At 39.8% G+C, this 20,002-nt stretch overlaps 1 protein-coding gene across 7 annotated transcripts in view; it reads right to left on the reverse strand.

Moving 5' to 3' along the window:
• Window positions 1–20,002, reverse strand: part of ptprub (protein tyrosine phosphatase receptor type Ub) — a 309,428-nt gene that overhangs the window by 9,931 nt on the left and 279,495 nt on the right. For all 7 annotated transcript variants that reach the window (XM_052147302.1, XM_052147305.1, XM_052147303.1 and 4 more), the window contains 7 exons: window positions 14,528–14,644; window positions 12,420–12,574; window positions 11,230–11,365; window positions 10,469–10,618; window positions 6,904–7,218; window positions 4,405–4,530; window positions 1,541–1,698 (listed from right to left, as the gene is read on the reverse strand). In XM_052147302.1, the coding sequence (XP_052003262.1) occupies window positions 1,541–1,698; window positions 4,405–4,530; window positions 6,904–7,218; window positions 10,469–10,618; window positions 11,230–11,365; window positions 12,420–12,574; window positions 14,528–14,644 (1,157 nt within the window). The remainder of the gene's footprint in view (window positions 1–1,540; window positions 1,699–4,404; window positions 4,531–6,903; window positions 7,219–10,468; window positions 10,619–11,229; window positions 11,366–12,419; window positions 12,575–14,527; window positions 14,645–20,002) is intronic.

A 20,002-nucleotide genomic window follows, 5' to 3' on the forward strand; every position in this document is an offset into this window, starting at 1 on the left:
CTTAATTGTCTGTATCACTTCACTTGTCTGTCTTAGGACGGGCTGTCAGTCTGTGCATTGCTCTGCAACACGCTGATTCTGCTTTGGTTTTGTTTGGAACTATTTTCTTTTGTGGAGTAAAAAGAGTAAAAACAGACACAACTATGTTACTATGTCTATGTGATATTGCATATAGGTGCTTGTCACAGGGCGGAGGGCGGGTCGGGTTGTGATTCTGCACACCCGGCCCCTAATCAGGCTAATCAAGCCTCACAGAGGGATAAAGACTGATTGGAAGCTGCAGTGTGACAGAGAGAGAGATTTACGGACAGCTGTCCGACACCTGTGCATCACAACCTGGCCCCACCCTCCACCCTGCCACAGTGCTGTAAGTGATTTTTTAATGAAAAAGTATTCAAAACATTTTCCTACTCCCTTAAAGATATTAATTAAACAAGTGTCCTGAGATATCTCACTAGTCTCTGTGACTGCTATAGACTTTGTAAACACAAAACAAATATGTGTCTGCGGACTGTGGACATTGACGCTTTTCACCTGTCAACCATTTTGCTCATTCTCACAGTGTTGTATTTGAAGTGGATCATCAAGGCTATGATTACATTTACATTTATGCATTTGGCAGACGCTTTTATCCAATGCGACTTACAGAGCCCTTTTTACAGGGACAATCCCCCTGGAGCAACCTGGAGTTAAGTGCCTTGCTCAAGGACACAATGGTGGTGGCGGTGGGGCTCGAACCAGCATCCTTCTGATTACCAGTTTACCAGTTATGTACTTAGACCACTACACCACAGTTTGTTAGTTGAGGGTGCTATTGTGCCACTGTGAACAAACAGTGCTGCTCTTTTGTTGGGTTTTGGTCTCAAAATGATCTTTTGTAGGCGGGGTTTTGGAATGAGGGGGCGTGGATAATTCAACGGCTCAGTCATGTGAAAGCTTCAGAATGCTAAAATTGTTTTCAGCACCTTTAATTTGTTAACATTTAAAAAAATTTTTTAAAGATTTTGTTTAAAAAAAAAAATCAAAATCTGTAAATCAAAAAAACAAAACTATCTTACCCAGCACAAAACAAGAACTTTTCTCCTACAGGCACTAATGACTGATCAAAAATAAACATTATCTAGATCATCATACAAACCAGAAGCATCTATGTGAAACATTGGGGAAATTAAATCAACACAGAGCAAATTAAAGTGCTTCTGGACCCTATAAAGAGAATTGGCAGTGTATCTCATTACTGTTATAAATTCCCTCCAGTGACAAATCCTGAGCAACTGAAAAACAGTCACAAGAATCATAGAAAAACAAAAGCCAATCTATAAGCTTTGAAAACGGGTAAAATTGAAACAGGCAACCCCACTTTTCAAACAAAACAAAAACATGTAAAAGGTGTTGTTTAAAATGAAATTCAGTAGGACTTGTTTTTATAAATATTTGCTCTATCAAACTACGGTAATACCCAGTGTTTGATATATTCACAAATATAAAAACACAATTAATTTAGCTGAAGTAGAGTCGTAAATGTCGTAATGCTACTCACAGGCAGTGGACCACGGTACGACCTTCCCCACACTCCCTCTGCCACTTCTGCACACTGGCTAGCAGGTTGAGGAAAGCCTTTTTGGAGTCAGGTACGTCACGATATGCCGACCAGCGCAGGAACTGGAACTGGCACACTACCAGCTGACCCTCCTGCAGCTTTACGTGGATAAGACAAGGGAGAGGAGAGGTCATGATCAGTAATGCATCACCAGCTGCGCATTTGGGCTTGTTTATGAATGTGTACAGTAGAGTAGGGCTGTTCCCTATGCTGAGGTCTCAGCAGTGCCAAGTCAGCAGTGTTTAGGTTGTGATGAATGAGCCTACTTGGGTAAGAGAGAAACAAAAAAGACCCTGGTACATGCCTGCTCTGGCTCAAAACACAGGTAGAATTAATATACAGCCCTGAGGCACACCCCGAAACTGCCCGTGGGTTGCTGGGGTAAAGTGAGTGCATAGCTGACCATAGCTGAACAATCTTAAAAACATTGGACATTACGGTTCACCGCTTTGAAAACAATTGACAAGGCACACACAGCAAAACAGATGCCAGTCTAATTATGATGTTTATTTATTAAGTCCTAATATTACCCTGCTAAAACAGCTTAAAACAGCCTAACTTGGTTTGCTGGTCTAAGCTAGTCTAGATGGTCTACCAGCCAGAACAGCTGAAAAGTGCCTAAAAACCCCCTAAAAACAGACTAGCCTGGCCAGACTGGGAGACTGCAAGCATATCGTCTGCATCACATGACCTCAATGTTCATTTAAGCGAGTAGAGTTCAATTATCATCTTGGTTATTTTCCATTTTAATAAAATTTTTGCAACAAAAAAAAAAAACTATATCTATATGTCTTAACATTTTGCAGTCCGATCACATAATTGCAGCTGATATTAGTTCTGGCTCATCTATCACATTAAAAAAGAAAGGGCAAGTGTGCACAGTATACATACTGTATATTGCAGCAATAGTAAAAGTAGTATGGTAATAGTATGCAATTCAATAACTAGAATTTTACAGGTAAAATAGCACTGAACTAGAAACGTCCTATGGCAAGTCCATTTCCTTCGCTAGAATTAACCGAATCTGCATTCACAGGTAACGCTAACATTCACTAACACACAAATGCACCCTCAATCACAAACATGCCTATCCATACACTTCCTTAATTCTTGTAGTGCCAGCAATGTCATTTCCACTCTCAATCGCCTTAGCTTCTAATGTTCCACAGACAAACTGCACGCCAGAGCAATTTAAACAATATGGCATCCGTAAAAGGTACATCTAGCAGAGAGAAAAATGCAGATGTCAGTTAGGCAGACAACACTGCTATCAGATATTCACAGAGCAAAACAGAACTAAATTAGCCTTTACACTAATGACAAGCTGGGGCAAATTGAAAGTCATAAATGACCCTCTGAGGCATGCTCATTAATGTATTTTTCAAATCAGCTGGTTTATGAAAACTTATTTCATCATCTGTCCTTGCCTGGAAAAGTGGCGCCATATGAAGTGTCATGTGCTGATGGTATGAAAATTGATATTTTGAAATAGCTTTTCCACTGGTCTTTAATTGCTCTTACAGCATTGGCTGACAGATTATATTGGACTGACAAACACTATTTATTATAATACTTTATCTTGTAGTCCATTAAACCGTGATCTGAATTTAACATGGCATAAAGGCCAACAGTGTAATACGAAGTGCTACGAGGAAAGACTCACAGATTTTCAAAGCTTACAGCACTGCATACAAGTCCGATTTGTCACACTTTTTAAACTTGTGGCATTAAGCCGACTTTTAAAGGGCACAAGATAATGATCAACCTGTTCCAAGGTTTAAAAAATGTTTTGTAGGAGAATATCATAAAAGCCAGTCGGTGGTTATGCGAGGAATTCTCACAGGAAATTACTCTGAATCTACAAAGTATTTTTAGAAAGAAAATGAAGAGGCTCATTTACCACAGCTGGATGACTCTTTATCTAATGTGTACCTTTAGAGCCTTATTAGGATCAAGTCAGTAATCTTTATTTGTAAATGTTTATGTATAGTGTAATTTTGCGTAGTTGCTCAATTAAAGCAAAGGGAGTGAAAACAATGATGATTAAGTGATTAACTTTATGATAACATAAGGTAATCAAAGAAATAGTTCACCAAAAAATTATAATACTCTCATCATTTACTCACCCTAATGCCGTCTCAGATGTGTGCGACTTTCTTTCTTCAGCAGAACACAAAGATTTTTAGAAGAAATCTTATCTCTGTAGGACCACACAATTTGACCAAAACTTTGAAGCTCCAAAAAGCACATAAAGGAAGCATAAAATAATCCATACTCAATTGGTCTAATCCATTTCTGAATGTGATCCAATGGGTTTTGGGTGAGAAAAATATAACTCCTTTTCAAAATAAATCTTTGTATTAGCAGTCTCCTTGATGATCATAATTAGCACACAGGCGTCAAGCACTAGGAAGTGTAATCGAGCCTGAAATCATGATGGTTCCTGGAGACAGCAATGGCGAGATTTACAGAGAAAAATGTTGTTCTATTTTGGTCAAGTTGCATTTATGTGCTTTTTGGTGGTTCAAAGTTTTGGTTACCATCCACTTGCATTGTAGGAACCTACAGAGCTGAGATATTCTTCTAAAATCTTCTTTTGTGTTCTGCAGAATAAATAAAGTCGTACACATCTGGGATGACACGAGGGTGAGTAAATGATGAGCGAATTTTTATTTCTGGATGAACTAACACTTTAATGACTAGCTATAGCATGCGATTACTGGAATGATATATATATATATATATATATATAAAAAAACTTTAAATGGAGGAGATTATTATGACTAGTCTGTAATGAAACTCACTCTTGTCACATTTTTGACCCGGAAAAGTCGGGTGATGATGTCCTCATCTGCCGACATAGACAGAAACTCCACTTGCATAGGGCCATACTGCTGAAGACCAGGTTCAGGCCAATACTGCATACAAGGCTAGAAAGAAAAAGAAAGATGGATGGACATAGAAGAGGAATGAATAAGGGAGACATACACAATGCTAAAAATGTGGCATTATGAGGTCCTTTCTTTAAATTTTTAAAGATCAAATGTCTTTCAAGAAATGTATTGAATAATTTCTCCAGATTCAAAGAAACACTTTCTAGAAGTATAGTTTCTTAATTGAAAAGTTTGGAAATAAGAGAGAAAGGGGGGTTCTAAAGAGAAAGGGGTTCTAGAGGGAAAGGGCTTTCTGAATGGAAAGAGGTTGTTGAGAGAAAAGGGTTTTAGAAGGAAACTGAGTTCTTTAGGAAGAGGGATTTTAGAGGGAAAGGGAGTTTTGAAAGGAAATGGGTTCTGGTGAGAAAAGGGTTATAGAGGAAAAAGGGGTTCTGGAAGGGAAATTATTCTGGTTCAAAATGGGTTGTGGTGTAAAATGAGATCTAGAGGGAGAGGGTTTTGAAGGGAAAGGGGTTCTGAAGGGAACATTGTTCTGGTGAGGAAGGGGTTCAAGAGGGAATTAGATCTGAAGGGAAAAGGGTTCTGAAGGGAAAATGGTTCTGATGGAAAAAGTGTCTAGAGGGCAGGGGTTCTAGAGGGACATGGAGTTCTGAAGGGAATTCTAGAGAGAGACAGATTTATTGACGGAAAAGGGTTCTAGAAAGAGTGGGATCTGAAGGAAAATGGGTTATTGAGGGAATGAGGTTTGTTAGGGAAAATGGTTCTGGAGGGAAAGAGGTCCTAGGGGCAAGGGGGTTGTAGAGGGATTAGGTTTAATTGTTTTTGTCCCATTCGATTACAGTGAATTCAGTTTCAGCACGTTTCAGCTAATTATAAATGCCTTACTGAAAGTTCAGGATAGTGAGAGGCCAAACCCAAAAATACAATATGAAGAAACAAATATACAATCCAAACAATAGTACTACATGGTCAGAATCAAATTTAAAGAACTACAAATGTTGTAAATAAAAAAAGACGTAATTTCATAACATGTATGTTACACACCAAACCTCAAATCAATATTTTGATTAGTCTTTAAAAATATCTTTGTAGCACTTGCTACATTCATATGTAACATTCATACATATAAAACATAAACAAAGAACTGAACTGAGCTGAAATTCAACAGACGGAGACTCAGTGAGAAAGAATGCAAGAAAGAGGGAGAACATTAATGACAGTGGAGCAAGCGAGGTGATAAATATTAATACTTATGGACCACAGAGAGCAATCAAGTGAATGAAGAAGAGAGAGCAAGAGAAAATGACAGCGAGATAGACGTTAATCCACCACAGAGAGAAAAATGAACAGAGGGACTGCGAGAGTGACACTGAGTAACTTGGAGGCATGTTAGCGTACATCAAGGCTTTCAGAACGAGCCGTGATCGAGGAGAGCACCGGAACGCTACTCCACAACTCAAAGTCGTATGTAAATGAGTCTTGACTATAAGCTTATGAATACAGAACATTTCATAGGGAGATTAAGAAAAGCAGGGAACAAAATAGCTTAAATGACTTCAAAGAACGGCTGTGATGTAATATGCAACCGATAAAGATGTATTTAGAAAAATGCCCACTGAATTCACAAAAGTCCTTTTTCGAGGCTGTATTTAAGAGGACACTGCAGAAGAATTAAAGGAAAAGTAAATAGTTCACCCATAAACTCTATTATCTACTCACCCTCATGACTTTGTAAACCCATATACATTTTTTTCATTGCTGGAACACAAAGGAAAAAATTCAGAAGAATGTACTGGTTGCTCTTTTTTATGCAATTACCATAATGGGGGGACTGGAGCATTCAAACTTCAAAAAGGATGCAAAAGCGCCAGAAAACTATAATAAAAGCATTCCATATGACACGTCTGCTGTATTCCAATTCTTCTGAAGCCACACATTAGCTTTGTGTGAGGAACATATCTAAATGTATGTTTTTGGTCACTGAAAATTTTAATATCCGCCATACAGCAGCTGTCCTTGGCATTCATGAGAAACTGTTCATTAACAAATCGTTCTTTTGAGCCTGATCTGTTCAATTAATCAGTTGATCTGAATTTCAAAAAAAGAATAAACGATTCATCCACAAATCAGATATTGCTACTTCTGTCATGAACTGTCATCAACACACCAAGGAGTAATGGACCACATTTATGACATTTTTATGGTATTTTACATACTTTTTGTTGCTTGAAAGCTTCCAAAAAATTCCAAGCAACCAGTACATTCTTCAAAATTCTGTGCTCCATGGAAGAAAGAAACTCATACAGGTTGGTAACTTCATAACTTTTTATTCCAATTAATCATGGCATTTTTGGGAGGGAGGGGGGGTGAACTGCCCTTTAACCCCATCCCAGTTTCACTCTTGTTTACCCAGGCAGAGTTGGACTGGTTCAGCTGATTCAGCATGACCACAGAGGTGCAGCCGTAGTCAAACACCAGCCTCCAGAAGTCAGACGTCGTGCCGGGTAGCGGGTGGGGGGTTACGATGAAGGCAGCAGGCCGGTGGAAACTGTCCATCAGGGCAGCATTAATGTAGTTGTTGCTCTCGCCCTCAGTGGTCACCAGGAAGGCCAAGGCCCGGTCCGGTGGGAGAACATCCATGCTTCGGTTCTTCTCCCGGTTTCGTGGTAACAATGCGATGCTGCACTCCTCGACATCCAGATGAGGTGTCACAGAGTTTAGTGTCTGGGGAAAAAGAGGGACAACATGAAAAATGGATGTTGCAAATATGCTAAACTGCTGAACTATGAGTTAAAAAAAAATCTAAGAGCTTGAGACATCACTGACAGTTTTGTGCTCAATCAACTGACAATGGGTGGACGAGTCAAAGAACAATACATAAAACAATAACCGAAAAAAGCAGCCGAAACCAGCCTAATTTGGTCAGACTGCTCTGTTTGCTGGTTTTAAAGGGGTTTTGGGTTGTCAGGCTGACCAGTAGGCTGACCAACTAAGCCTGCTTGGCCAGGCTGGGAAATTAATTAAAAAATTAATCAAGAAAAGCAGCGGTAGAATTTTACTCACACTGTAACTGCTATTACTAAACAAAATGCAAAACAAGGCCGACCTCATACTGTACATAATCAACACAGTTCCTATGAGCTCATAAATACAGTAGTTACAATTCAAACCGAGATGAGGTGTGCAATTTTCTCTTTATTAAAGTCTGTGTACTGAAACCCTGAAAAACCCAAACCTAAAGAGATTTGCTGTTCTCAAGTACAGCCAAAGGAATTAATAACCACATTTAAAACAAAAGATGATGTCAAGATAAACGTCAGAAATATAGGTGCACGGAACTCATGGAAAATTTCTTCCATTAGCACCTAACAGCTAAAGCACAATCGATTTCCAAGCCTCAGCAAGAAATGGTCTGTAATGAATGCATTATAATTCTATTATAATTCAGCTAGAATGTAAAGTCCGAAAATACAAAACAGAGGTAACTGCTGCAGAGCGAGGATAGTATAGTCTCCCTTTGAAATGTAGCTTCCCTCCGAATCAATAAAAGTATTTTCAGCGACATACAGAATGTGGAGTGGTCCATCTTTTATTTAATTACCTTCAGCTGCCTTTTTACTCCCTCAGGAGCTGTGGTGAAATGAAACATGGCTGACTACAGTTCAGAAAGTGAGTACCAATCCCAATGGACAACCAATGCAAGCTATTACTTATTATTTATGTTTGGCAGCTAGTGAATTACAAATTATTGATTAAAGTTCAGTCATCAATACTCTACTAGTGGTGAGTTTTCATCTATGATGCCCGTATAAATACTTAAGTGTGGCATCGTCCACAAATAAATGAAAGTGTGTGAAATGAGCGATTGAAGTTTGTAGAGTTTCTAATATTATTTTGTTTATTATTGCTTGTTTTTTCCCCATTTAAATCTGTATGTGTGTAGAGTACGCCCACATGTTACCAATGTACACCCAAAATAACCCACATCATTGCAGCCTTGTAAAACCTATGTGGCTATACAATCTGGCCTTTTTTTTAGAGTCAAAACGGTTATTTAAATGTCCCCTGAATTGTCTAGCTGCACTGAAAGTCGCTTGTTGAATAAATGTATTCAACAGTATTGATCATTAATCTATGTGAATCGTGTGTCGCACTGTGTATAGCTCAGTGTCTTGTTTGACTGCTGCTGTCAAGCTTGCATTGCTCCATTGAGTAGATTTAGCGTTGAATTATAGCATTGTTGTTCTCTTTGCTTAGATTCAATTTTAAAGCCATGTCACAACTAAATATCTTAATCTCTGTCATGAAAACTGTGTATTTAACTTCAGAAGGCAGAGAAAAATAGACAGATTGTCTGACGATTATGAAAATGCACAATAAACACAAGTACTGTTTTTGCCATCTCTCATAAACTACTTATTTTTATCTATCTCAAAGATTTATCTTCATAAGAAGTTGATCATCCTAAAGACAATACATTAACCTTGTGAGAACCCGCATCCACATGTGTGGACATTACGTTTTGGTTTCGCTATAGGCTATGTATGCTGAATAAATTTTTTTAAAAACCAACTGATCTCAGTTCAGGAGACTCTAGGCTGTCATTAAAGTTAAACCTTGTGACAAAACAACATGGTGCCAATCTCAGCCAAGTTTGTCTTTCAGGGAAAGGCAAAAAAACTACATCTGGAAAGAAACAAGCTTACGTTTTCACATTAAAACCTGTTTGAGTCAAAAGAGTAGAGTCTCTAGTTTAATCCAATATGCCACTTTAAAAATTGCATTGATCATCATAAAACGCCACACTATTACACACTGTACTAACTTTCCATAACAATCCTACATTCACTGTGCATTATCACATTGAGGATCAATGGGCGTATCCATAAGCTGGAAAATGTTGCTTTTAGAGGTTGTATATGGAGTTAGAATGGGAAAAAAAGGTGCATTTCAAACTGTTCTGCGACCAGTGAAGACAGACAGCACACTGGAGGTTAAGTTATACACTAATTAGGGAGCAAGGGAGTATCTTATACTTTCCTATGCAGCCTAGTGCATTTGCATCTAACATATGGTAAAAAAATTTGTTTCATGCTGCAGATGATGTTTGGACCACTCAACATGTTTGGCAGACATCAGATAATGATATTGAGCTCATAGATTCAGAATTTTATATGCAAAATCTTATATTAACATGGTTGGCAGTGATTTGATAATGCTGACCATTACTTTTAATCAGAATTATTTATTCAGCTTTATATAAAATCAGCTGTAATGCCCATAACGTCTCAAAAACATGAATTACCAACACTCCTGGACATAAACTATTTGACGAAAATTTGCTTTATATAGCTTGAAATAACTTAAAATTTGCTTAATATTGCTGTCCACATATGTGGACATACATTGTTAGGAATTGCTCTAGAATTGTATTACATTTTTTGGCTTGTTTATTAGGTGCTATTAGTTACAAATCAAAATGGGAAATGGAAAACGTACACAGCAGTCACCAGGGGGTCTCAGGAGGTTAAAAATTACATGACTGTTAGAGTTGACATGTGAATACTATAAAGGCATCACAATAGCACTATTTTAAGTTACCATTAAAGACCCAATTAAATAGGTGAACACAATTTTCTGTCCTGTGTTGATGTATTTTCTATTGAAACAGGAAGTTGGGGCGAGACATAAGGCCTTGTCTTTTAAATAATCAATAGCCTCTGATTTGTCACAGCAAAACACATACTAAAACAGCACTGACATGGTATACGACAACTTTCTATATGCTCCTTCATAGGAAATGATTATCATCAATATTTTTGTCAATTTTCTGGAAAAGAAAGACTGTAACTTGCTTTCTATTTTTTTTTAATACATTTTAGGAGTACACTAGCTAATACTACCTAAAAAATAAAAGAAATGGGCTGAAAACCACAAAACATCTAGGGTCTTTAAAGGCAGGAGAGGTAGAGACCTGAAACTCTTCTCGAAGCTGTGAGGAGTTGCTCTGAGAATCCACCCGAAGCATCTCTTTATAAGCGAGGGTGAACTCGTTTACCGGGATAGCCGTCTCCCCACACAGGCATGCCTCCAGAATGGCATCGTGAATAAATATGTACTGCTCCTACAGATAAAGAGAACAAATTTGGGGATGGGGAAAGAAAGATAGAGTGGCAGCGATAAAACATGGATACAGACAGAGATAGAAAAGAGAACAGCTCAGAAAGGAATGAGTAGAATGAAAAAGAGAGAAAGAATATAGTAAATAGAGTAAATGACTCTATGCTAATGTTTACAATGGAGCAGAAAGACAAACAATTTACTAGAGTAATTCATCACACGTTTCAAAGTGCACAGAGTGAGCAAGTCTACATAGCTCTAAATAAACAAACACTCACGGGATGGATTGAATTGAAGTATCTAGTTAATAATGACTAATATTATAAACAGTGAAAAAACTGTGGGATTTACATAATAAAGTTTGGATATGCAAATATCGGAATATTTAAGTGAAAGCACATGCCTCCACAGATGTGAGCAGATGCAACCAAGGTGATTATTGCATTCACACCTTTCAACACACTTTTCACTGCATTCCAAGGCTAAACATCCTGAATATTCATACAAACACCTACTGAGCTTATGACTATGCAAATGCAAGTTGTGTCATTTACTAAGCATACTGCCATATTTGGGTACAGTGAATCATGAGTAAATGTGTGTGTGTGCGTGTACCTCTGTCTGAATCATGTTGATGCGCCGTGAGCAGAGGGTCTTCACGCAGTTGTAGATGTCCACCACTCCTTCACACTCTGCCATGTCAAGCATTACATCCAGCACAATATAGCAGCCTGTTCGGCCCGCCCCAACACTAAAATGGAAGTGAGATGGAGAGAGAGAGAAAATGAGATAAAAGACAGATAGCAAGAGGTTCATCAAAAATTATTGTGTGGGAAAAAGCAAGTGGTTTTTCTTTGATGGTCTACAGACAAGTTGGTCAAGTTTTGAGGCAACTGCAAACTCTGACCACAACTGAAGACAATAGGCTTTGGAAATGAGAACTGGTTAATTTTAAGAACTGGTTCCATTTGTAATAAAATTAAAATAAATTACAGAACAGAATGATGTACATGACTTACATGAATTGTTTTGGAACGTGCATTCTTTCGCTCTTATGGATGGAACACCATACTAAAATACCCAAACAGTGTTTCCTGCAACTTTCAATAGCACTGCAACACCGCTATTCAACCAGCAGCACAAAACATACAGCTTGACCAGTGTAGTCTGATTCCTGAACGAATGACTCTCATGAGCTTGTTATTTTGAATCTACAGTGTGAAACATACAGCGTTACCAGTGTAGTCTTATTCCTGAATGAATGACTCTTATGAGCCGGTAATTTTTGATCTACAGCATGAAATGCAGCGTGACCAGTGTCGTCTGGTTTCTGAATAAATTACTCTTATGAACTGGTTATTTTGAATCTACTGTGCTGCACAAGACATACAGTATAACCAGTGTAGCCCAATTTTCCGAAGAAATTACTGTTATGAGCATTTTAGTACACAGCAAAACATATAGTGCTATCTACTGAATGAATGACTCTTATCAGCCACATCTTTTTAGTAAATAACTTACTGACCCACAAGTCATTAATTTGGTCATGCCCGACTCAGAATGAAGCAAGAATTGTTAATGTGTTATTACAGCTGTTAATTCCCTATTCCCATTAGTGATATTTCATGTTTGATGACTACTATTATTCTAAAATGTGGATAATAGTAATAATAAAGACTGAGTATGTGGTTAGTGGGATTAAGTACTAAAATGTTTCATGCATAGTGAATTATAAGTGTAGTTCCCCCGCTGTGACATGCAGAGTGCCTTTAAAAGTGTTTCAGGTTGAATCAGAAGCTCTGTACCTGCAGTGAACGACAACAGGTCCAGCATCAGGTGGGGTGGAAGTTTTGACACGACGAATGAAGGCTAGCAGACCCGTGGCATGGTACGGGACACCGTGCTCAGGCCATGAAGTAAAGTGAAACTGGCACACTTCATGCTTGGCGGAGTAGCCCCTCTGAAAGACAAACACAATTTATCACAGTTTTAGGTATCAAATTAATGTCCAGATATATCGAAGGCAGCATGTGAAACTGAATCCTGTACACAGCCAGACTGTAAACAGATATTGACCCATATTGCCTACAAGATCCTGTTTTTAATTTTATTTTTCACTTTTATTTATTTTAAGAGAGGGATAAGACAGGACATGTTGACTAATGTTGTTGACTTAGAGCATGAAAAACAACAGAAATTTTAGAGACATTAAGACAATTATATTTGGGCCAATGAAGTTCATGTAGGTATCAATTAATTTCCAAATTTGGGACAGTATAATTACATTTTTGTTTACTTTTGTACAATTGTACCTGAAGCAAACTCAGTTGAGAGCCACTGGATTAGAAGAAAATAGTTTTTCCTCATGGCTAAATGAGACACCATGAGAAACTCAACTCTGATATTAGCAAAAGCGACAGAGAAACAAACATTACTCAGAGCTTCATGGTGTTGCTGTATACTGAATGGTGTTTATGTTAACTCAACAGGGTACTTAGAGAATTCCTATTTTTCTCTCTAGCCACTTTTAAAAGTAAGCAGAAGGATGTGATAAGAGAGTGTAAAAAATATTTTGAAGTGCAAAAACGAAACTGTCAGCCGCGCCCTATTTGCTCGCTATTTGAATACACAGGAGGAATGCTTCAGTGGCAAGCCTGCCCAATGGTGACAGGGAGAAGCCTGTCCCACAGTCTCATAAACACAAGTGAACACAAACACATCATTTCACCCACAGCCCTGTATTTGATTGACAGGGCTGCAGCAAACACAAAACTCACATTAAAGGCTGTCGACAGAGCTGTGCCTCCAAAGACCAGAAAAGAGGAAGATAAGAGGAGAGGGGGGAGAGGAGGAGGAGGAGGTTAAATCGAGCTAATTTCAGTAAATACACCCACATTTAGCCCTTGCTTCGTGCCATTGACTCAGAGAGTAAAAGAAAGAGTCAGAGTGAGGGAGAGACAATGTGAAAGAGAGTGAGGGAGAGAGAGGGACAGAATTATGTTTTATTTAATGTGCCCCACATTAAGCGTTTTGAGATGAGGCAGCTCTAATTCTTGAACAGACAGCTCGGTGGGTCTCCGCTGGGTTTCAAGCGCTTCTCTCCATTTAATTTAAAGGACTGTCAGTACAAATTCTCACCTAACATACACATACGCAACACACACACACACACACACACACACACACACACACACACACACACACACACACACACACACACACACACACACACACACACACACACAATGTCTTCTATCCGAATCTGTTAGCATCATACCAATGCACGGCCATATCCCACGGTAAATGATTGTTTATTACACGGCTCTCTGGAATACTTGATGCTAATCAGCAGTAAAATATATTTGTATAATGGCCGATGTCTCAGGCAACTGATTTCCACCTTAGCTGTGCCTCTTGTTTCACACTGCGTGCTCGTTCTTCATGCAAAATAAAATAACTCAAATATTTAATGTCCATTTATTTGTATATTTGGTTAGAAGTGGTAAGTAGCGTGTAATAGCAGGATAGTGAACAGCCAGTTAGTCATTATTTTAAAACAAACCCCTTTATGGTGATAAAAGACCTATTTAGTACATTTGTTCACTGTTTATTATCCTGTAAATAACAGATTATATCATTTAAATGGAAAGCATATCGTATAGATCCTGCTGTGAGAATGGGAGTGCGTTGGATCCTTGGCCTAGATAGATCCAAGTTAGAGCCCATGCTCCAGCACATTAAGCTATGTTGCTCATGTGGGAGATGAAATATCAAGTCTGGCTCGCATTATGATTCCCCACACCACAGTTTATTTTCTTGCCTCTGCTATCACTACCATTAAAATGGAAATAAAATAAGAAATAAGTTCATTGAGAAAGGACTTAAGGAGAAACAGAGAGAAAGTGTCTTGTACCCGCTCCAGGGCGAAAGTTCGCACTGTGTACTCTGCCAGAGTTTCCGTCTTCAGCAGTGTAATCTTTATGTCTCCATACATCTCAGACTCATCCGGCCAATACTTACAGCATTTCACCTGTAAAACAAGCCAAAACAAACAAACTTGGTTAATAAAACACAGGAGGTCTACAATAGCTTTTAATAATTTCAAGCTAAGTCTATTTGTTTTTTTTTTTTTTAAAGTCTCCTAGCTTTACAGCACCAAAAGCTATTAAACTGACAAACCATACGTAGGGAGCCCTACTGTACAGTAAACTCAGTTTATTTCTGCATGGCTATTACTGTTATACAAACAGTTAGATCTACTGTCAGACCCAGGCCATCATCCATTTATCCCAGCAGTTCTCAGCTTTTATCGTAGAAAGGGAAAGTGTTTTTTGTGTTCATAATAGAGCCACAATTTCACACAAGGGCAGGGACAGGCCGTTAAGAGGACTCTGTCAGCAGCAGACCCTGTCTCTGTAGCACTGAAGGGGCCTCATGCTGGCGTGAAGAGGAAAATGAAAGAGAATTATGTCGGAGAAGAAATAGAGGTGGTTTGAAAATGCTGAAACACGTGGGCAACAAAGCAAGGAAGTAACAAAAATCTAAACATTACTACTATTTCAATCCTTTTGTGGTAGACATTAATACAGTGGTGGGCAGTGGTGGCTCAGTGGTTGAGGCTCAGGGTTACTGACCAGAAGGTCGGTGGTTCAAGCCCCAGCACCACCAAGATGCCACTGTTGGGCCCTTGAGCAAGGCACTTAACTCCAGGTTGCTCCGGGGGGATTGTCCCTGTAATAAGTGCACTGTAAGTCGCTTTGGATAAAAGCGTCTGCCAAATGCATAAATGTAAATGTAAATGTAACTAGGTAACTGTACTGTATTGTACTTCCATTACAAATAATGTATTTTGGTAGTACGATGTTAGAGTGATATACAGTATACAATCGTACTGAATTATTACCATATTCATAAATCAAGGTATTTACATGGTACTAGGGTAGAACACTATTGTATTTAGAGGTGTAGTCAAGACCAAACCCTCCAAGACTCAGACTAGACCCATCGAGACCCAGACTATACCCCTCGAGACCCAGACCCAGACTAAACCCCTCGAGACCCAGATCCATACGAATGCCAAAGAAGTCTTCAGTGTCCTGCCTCAATGACTAGTCTTCAGTGTCCTGCCTCAATGACTACCGCCCCGTCGCACTCACACTCATCATCATGAAGTGCTTCGAGAGGCTCATTAAGCTGCCCCCCTCACTAGACCCACTGCAGTTTGCGTGTCATCCCAATGGTTCAACAGATGACGCTCTCCATCTGGCTCTCACCCACCTAGATAAAAAAGACACATACGTTCGAATGCTGTTCATAGACTTCAGCTCAGCATTCAACACAATCATTCCTCAGCACCTGATTGGAAAGCTGAACCTACTGGACCTGGACACCTCCCTCTGCAACTGGATCTGGAAGACCTCAGTCTGTCCAGATCGGGAACAGCATCTCCACCACCACCACACTGAGCACTGGGGGCCCCCCAAGGCTGTGTGCTCAGTCCACTGATGTTCACTCTGCTGACTCACGACTGTGCAGCAATGCACAGCTCGAACCACATCATTAAGTTCGCCGATAACAAGACCATGGTGGGTCTCATCAGCAAGAACGGTGAGTCAGCATACAGAGAGGAGGTGCAGCGGCTAACGGACTGGTGTAGCGATAACAACCTGTCTCTGAATGTGGACAAAACAAAAGAGATGGTTGTTGACTTTTGGAGAGTACAGAGTGACCGCTCTCCGCTGAACATCGATGGCTCCTCTGTGGAGATCGTCAAGAGCACTAAATTCCTTGGCGTTCACCTGGCGAAGAACCCCACCTGGTCCCTCAACACCAGCTCTATTAGCAAGAAAGCCCAGCAGCATCTCTACTTTCTTTGAAGGCTGAGGAAAGCACATCTCCCACCCCCCATCCTCATCACATTCTATAGAGGGACTATTGAGAGCATCCTGAGCAGCTGCATCACTGCCTGGTTTGGGACTTGCACCGTTTCGGACCGCAAAGCCCTGCAGAGGATACTGAGGACAGCTGAGAAGATCATAGGGGTCTCTCTTCCCTCCACCAAAGACATTTACAAAAAACACTGCATCAGCAAAGCAACCAGCATTGTGGATGCAGTGCCCTCCTGCCGTCTGGAAAGAGGTACCGAACCATTCGGGCCCTCACGGCCAGACTGTGTAACAGCTTCTTCCACCAAGTCATCAGACTACTCAATACTCAGAGACCGGACTGACACACACACACACACGTGTCCTAAGTTGCACTTTAATTATTGTCACTTTATACCTGGCTGCTACCTCAATAACTGCTATGTCCATAGAACATTATCTCATAGTATGTTATGTTTACATTTGGCATTTTTAGAAACTGTCATCTTTTTGCACTACTGTGTACTGGTCGGCGTCTCGCACAGTGCCTATTGTCCTGTTCATTTTTAGTAATTTATTGTACTGTCCTGTACTTTTTGCACACATTTGCATGTGCACTTTATATAGGTATGTTATTTAGTCTGTGTGGTCTCATGTGGTTCTGTGTTTGTCCTATGATGTTTTATGTAGCACCATGGTCCTGGAGGAACGTTGTCTCATTTCACTGTGTACGGTACTAACTGTATATGGTTGAACTACATTAAAAACCACTTGATTTGACTTGATCCAGACCAAGACTAGACCCTTCAAGTCCCAGATCCAGACCTGTACATTTCAATGAACCAATCAATGTAAGCGCAGCATAGTTCTAGCAAGAAGACTAGCTGCTGTATATCATCGCACCATTAGCTGGGTAATTCCCAGCCAATTACATGTAAGCCGTTGCTTTATAAGTCTGCTCACAATCTATCACATTGCTGTTTCAGTGTGCTAACACGGCAACCTCCACCACCCCACCACCCATCAGTTGTGTCCCGTCCTGCATGGGGGTAGGCTCCTCGCCCCTGCCTCCTATCTCCTGCAGGATATGACGGTTCAGAGTACAACTTCTTCGGACCACCAGACGGGGCCTACGCCAAAGAGAGACATTACTTTTCTGTTTTATATTCATCAAATATATGTCATCTTAAATCTCACTTAAGTCTGCAAGACTTCCTGAAAGAATTTATAATATTCAACAGTTATGTTTTAACACCTTTTCATTTATTTTACTTAACTGAACAAGGATTAAGTCAATAATCAAACTTTACCACCTTTTTGTTTCAGGTTTTCCCCAAGAAAATTAGTAAAAGAAAAGTGTATATAAAAAAGTAAATAAACTTTATTAAATAAATGTGTTTCAAATGCGTTATTAATATAACAAAATAACAGTGTTTATTTTTCAAAATCACAGACATGTCTGTTGAGAGTATGAATGCAACAGCCTATCAGAGGCGTTTACATATCCACTGGCGCAGAAAAACTCCATCGCTTTGGGCGCGTGTTTGTAATATGCAAAGCCAGTGCGTTTAGTCTATCATTGTTTTCAGAATACAATCCATAATATCATCTTTTAAATGTGCGATTATAGTTGGAAAGATGCCAGCTTAATTTTCGAATGCCCGCAATGCATAAACATTGTTCATTTATTAGACTTTTGCTTACCCAGCCAAAGTAATGCCACATTGAATGCGTGCAAACATCATTTGACACTGACGATGTTTGAAATCAGAAATATACAGTGCATCTGGAAAGTATTCACAGTGCTTCACTTTTTCCACATTTTGTTATGTTACAGCCTTATTCTAAAATGGATTACACTCATTTTCCACAAAATTCTACAAACAATACCCCATAATGACAACGTGAAAGAATATTAAATATTTGCAAATTAAAAAAATAAATAAATCATATGTACATAATAAGTATTCACAGTTTTTGCTCAATACTTTGTTGAAGTACCTTTGGCACCAATTACAGCTTCAAGTCTTTTTGTGTATGATGCTACAAGCTTGGCACACCTATTTTTGGGCAGTTTCTCACATTCTACTTTGCAGGACCTCTCAAGCTCCATCAGGTTGGATGGGGAGCGTCGGTGCACAGCCATGTTCAGATCTCTCCAGAGATGTTCAATAGGGTTCAAGTCTGGGCTCTGGCTGGGCCACTCAAGGACATTCACAGAGTTGTCCCGAAGCCACTCCTTTGTTATCTTGGCTGTGTGCTTAGGGTCGTTGTCCTGTTGGATGATGAATCTTCACCCCGTTCTGAGGTCCAGAGTGCTCTGGAGCAGGTTTTCATCAAGGATGTTTCTGTACATTGCTGCATTCATCTTTCCCTCGATCCGGACTAGTCTCCCAGTTCCAGCCGCTGAAAAACATCCCCACAGCATGATGCTGCCACCACCATGCTTCACTTTAGGGATGGTATTGGCCAGGTGATGAGCGGTGCCTGGTTTCCTCCAGACATGACATTTGCCATTCAGGCCAAAGAGTTCATCAGACCTGAGAATTTTGTTTCTCATGGTCTGAGAGTCCTTCAGGTGCCTTTTGGCAAACTCCAGGTGGGCTGTCATGTGCCTTTTACTGAGGAGTGGCTTCCGCCTGGCCACTCTACCATACAGGCCAGATTGGTGGAGTGCTGCAGAGATGGTTGTTCTTCTGGAAGGTTCTCCTCTCTCCACAGAGAAACGCTGGAGCTCTGTCTGAGTGACTATCGGGTTCTTGGTCACCTCCCTGACTAAGGCCCTTCTCCCCCGATCGCTCAGTTTGGCCAGGCGGTTAGCTCTAGGAAGAGTCCTGGTGGTTCCAAACATCCATTTACGGATGATGGAGGCAACTGTGCTCACTGGGACCTTCAATGCTGCAAAAAATTTACCCTTCCCCAGATCTGTGCCTCGATACAATCCTGTCTCGGAGGTCTACAGACAATTCCTTGGACTTCATGGCTTGGTTTGTGCTCTGACATGCACTGTTAACTGTGGGACCTTATATAGACAGGTGTGTGCCTTTCCAAATCATGTCCAATCAACTGAATTTACCACAGGTGGACTCCAATCAAGTTGTAGAAACATCTCAAGGATGATCAGTGGAAACAGGATGCAACTGAGCTCAATTTTGAGTGTCATGGCAAAGGTTGTGAATACTTAATGTACATGTGATTTTTTAATTTTTTATAAATATGCAAAGATTTCAAACAAACTTCTTTCACATTGTCATTATGGGGTATTGTTTGTAGAATTTTGAGCAAAATAATGAATTTTATACATTTTGAAATAAGGCTGTAACATTACAAAATGTGTACAAAATTACAAAGCTCTGTGAATACTTTCCAGATGCACTGTACATGATGATGTGATTAAAACACTGAATCCAGCAGAAATTTCAGCATTAAAGGCATATTTTAGGCACTTATGACAGATGTTACAGCTCACAGTGATTGGCTCTCGACCACCCTAAACGATTTCTCCGCACCGCTGTCAATCCTAC

Source organism: Xyrauchen texanus, chromosome 17 (assembly GCF_025860055.1).
Source record: "Xyrauchen texanus isolate HMW12.3.18 chromosome 17, RBS_HiC_50CHRs, whole genome shotgun sequence".
NCBI classification, from domain to species: Eukaryota; Metazoa; Chordata; class Actinopteri; order Cypriniformes; family Catostomidae; genus Xyrauchen; species Xyrauchen texanus.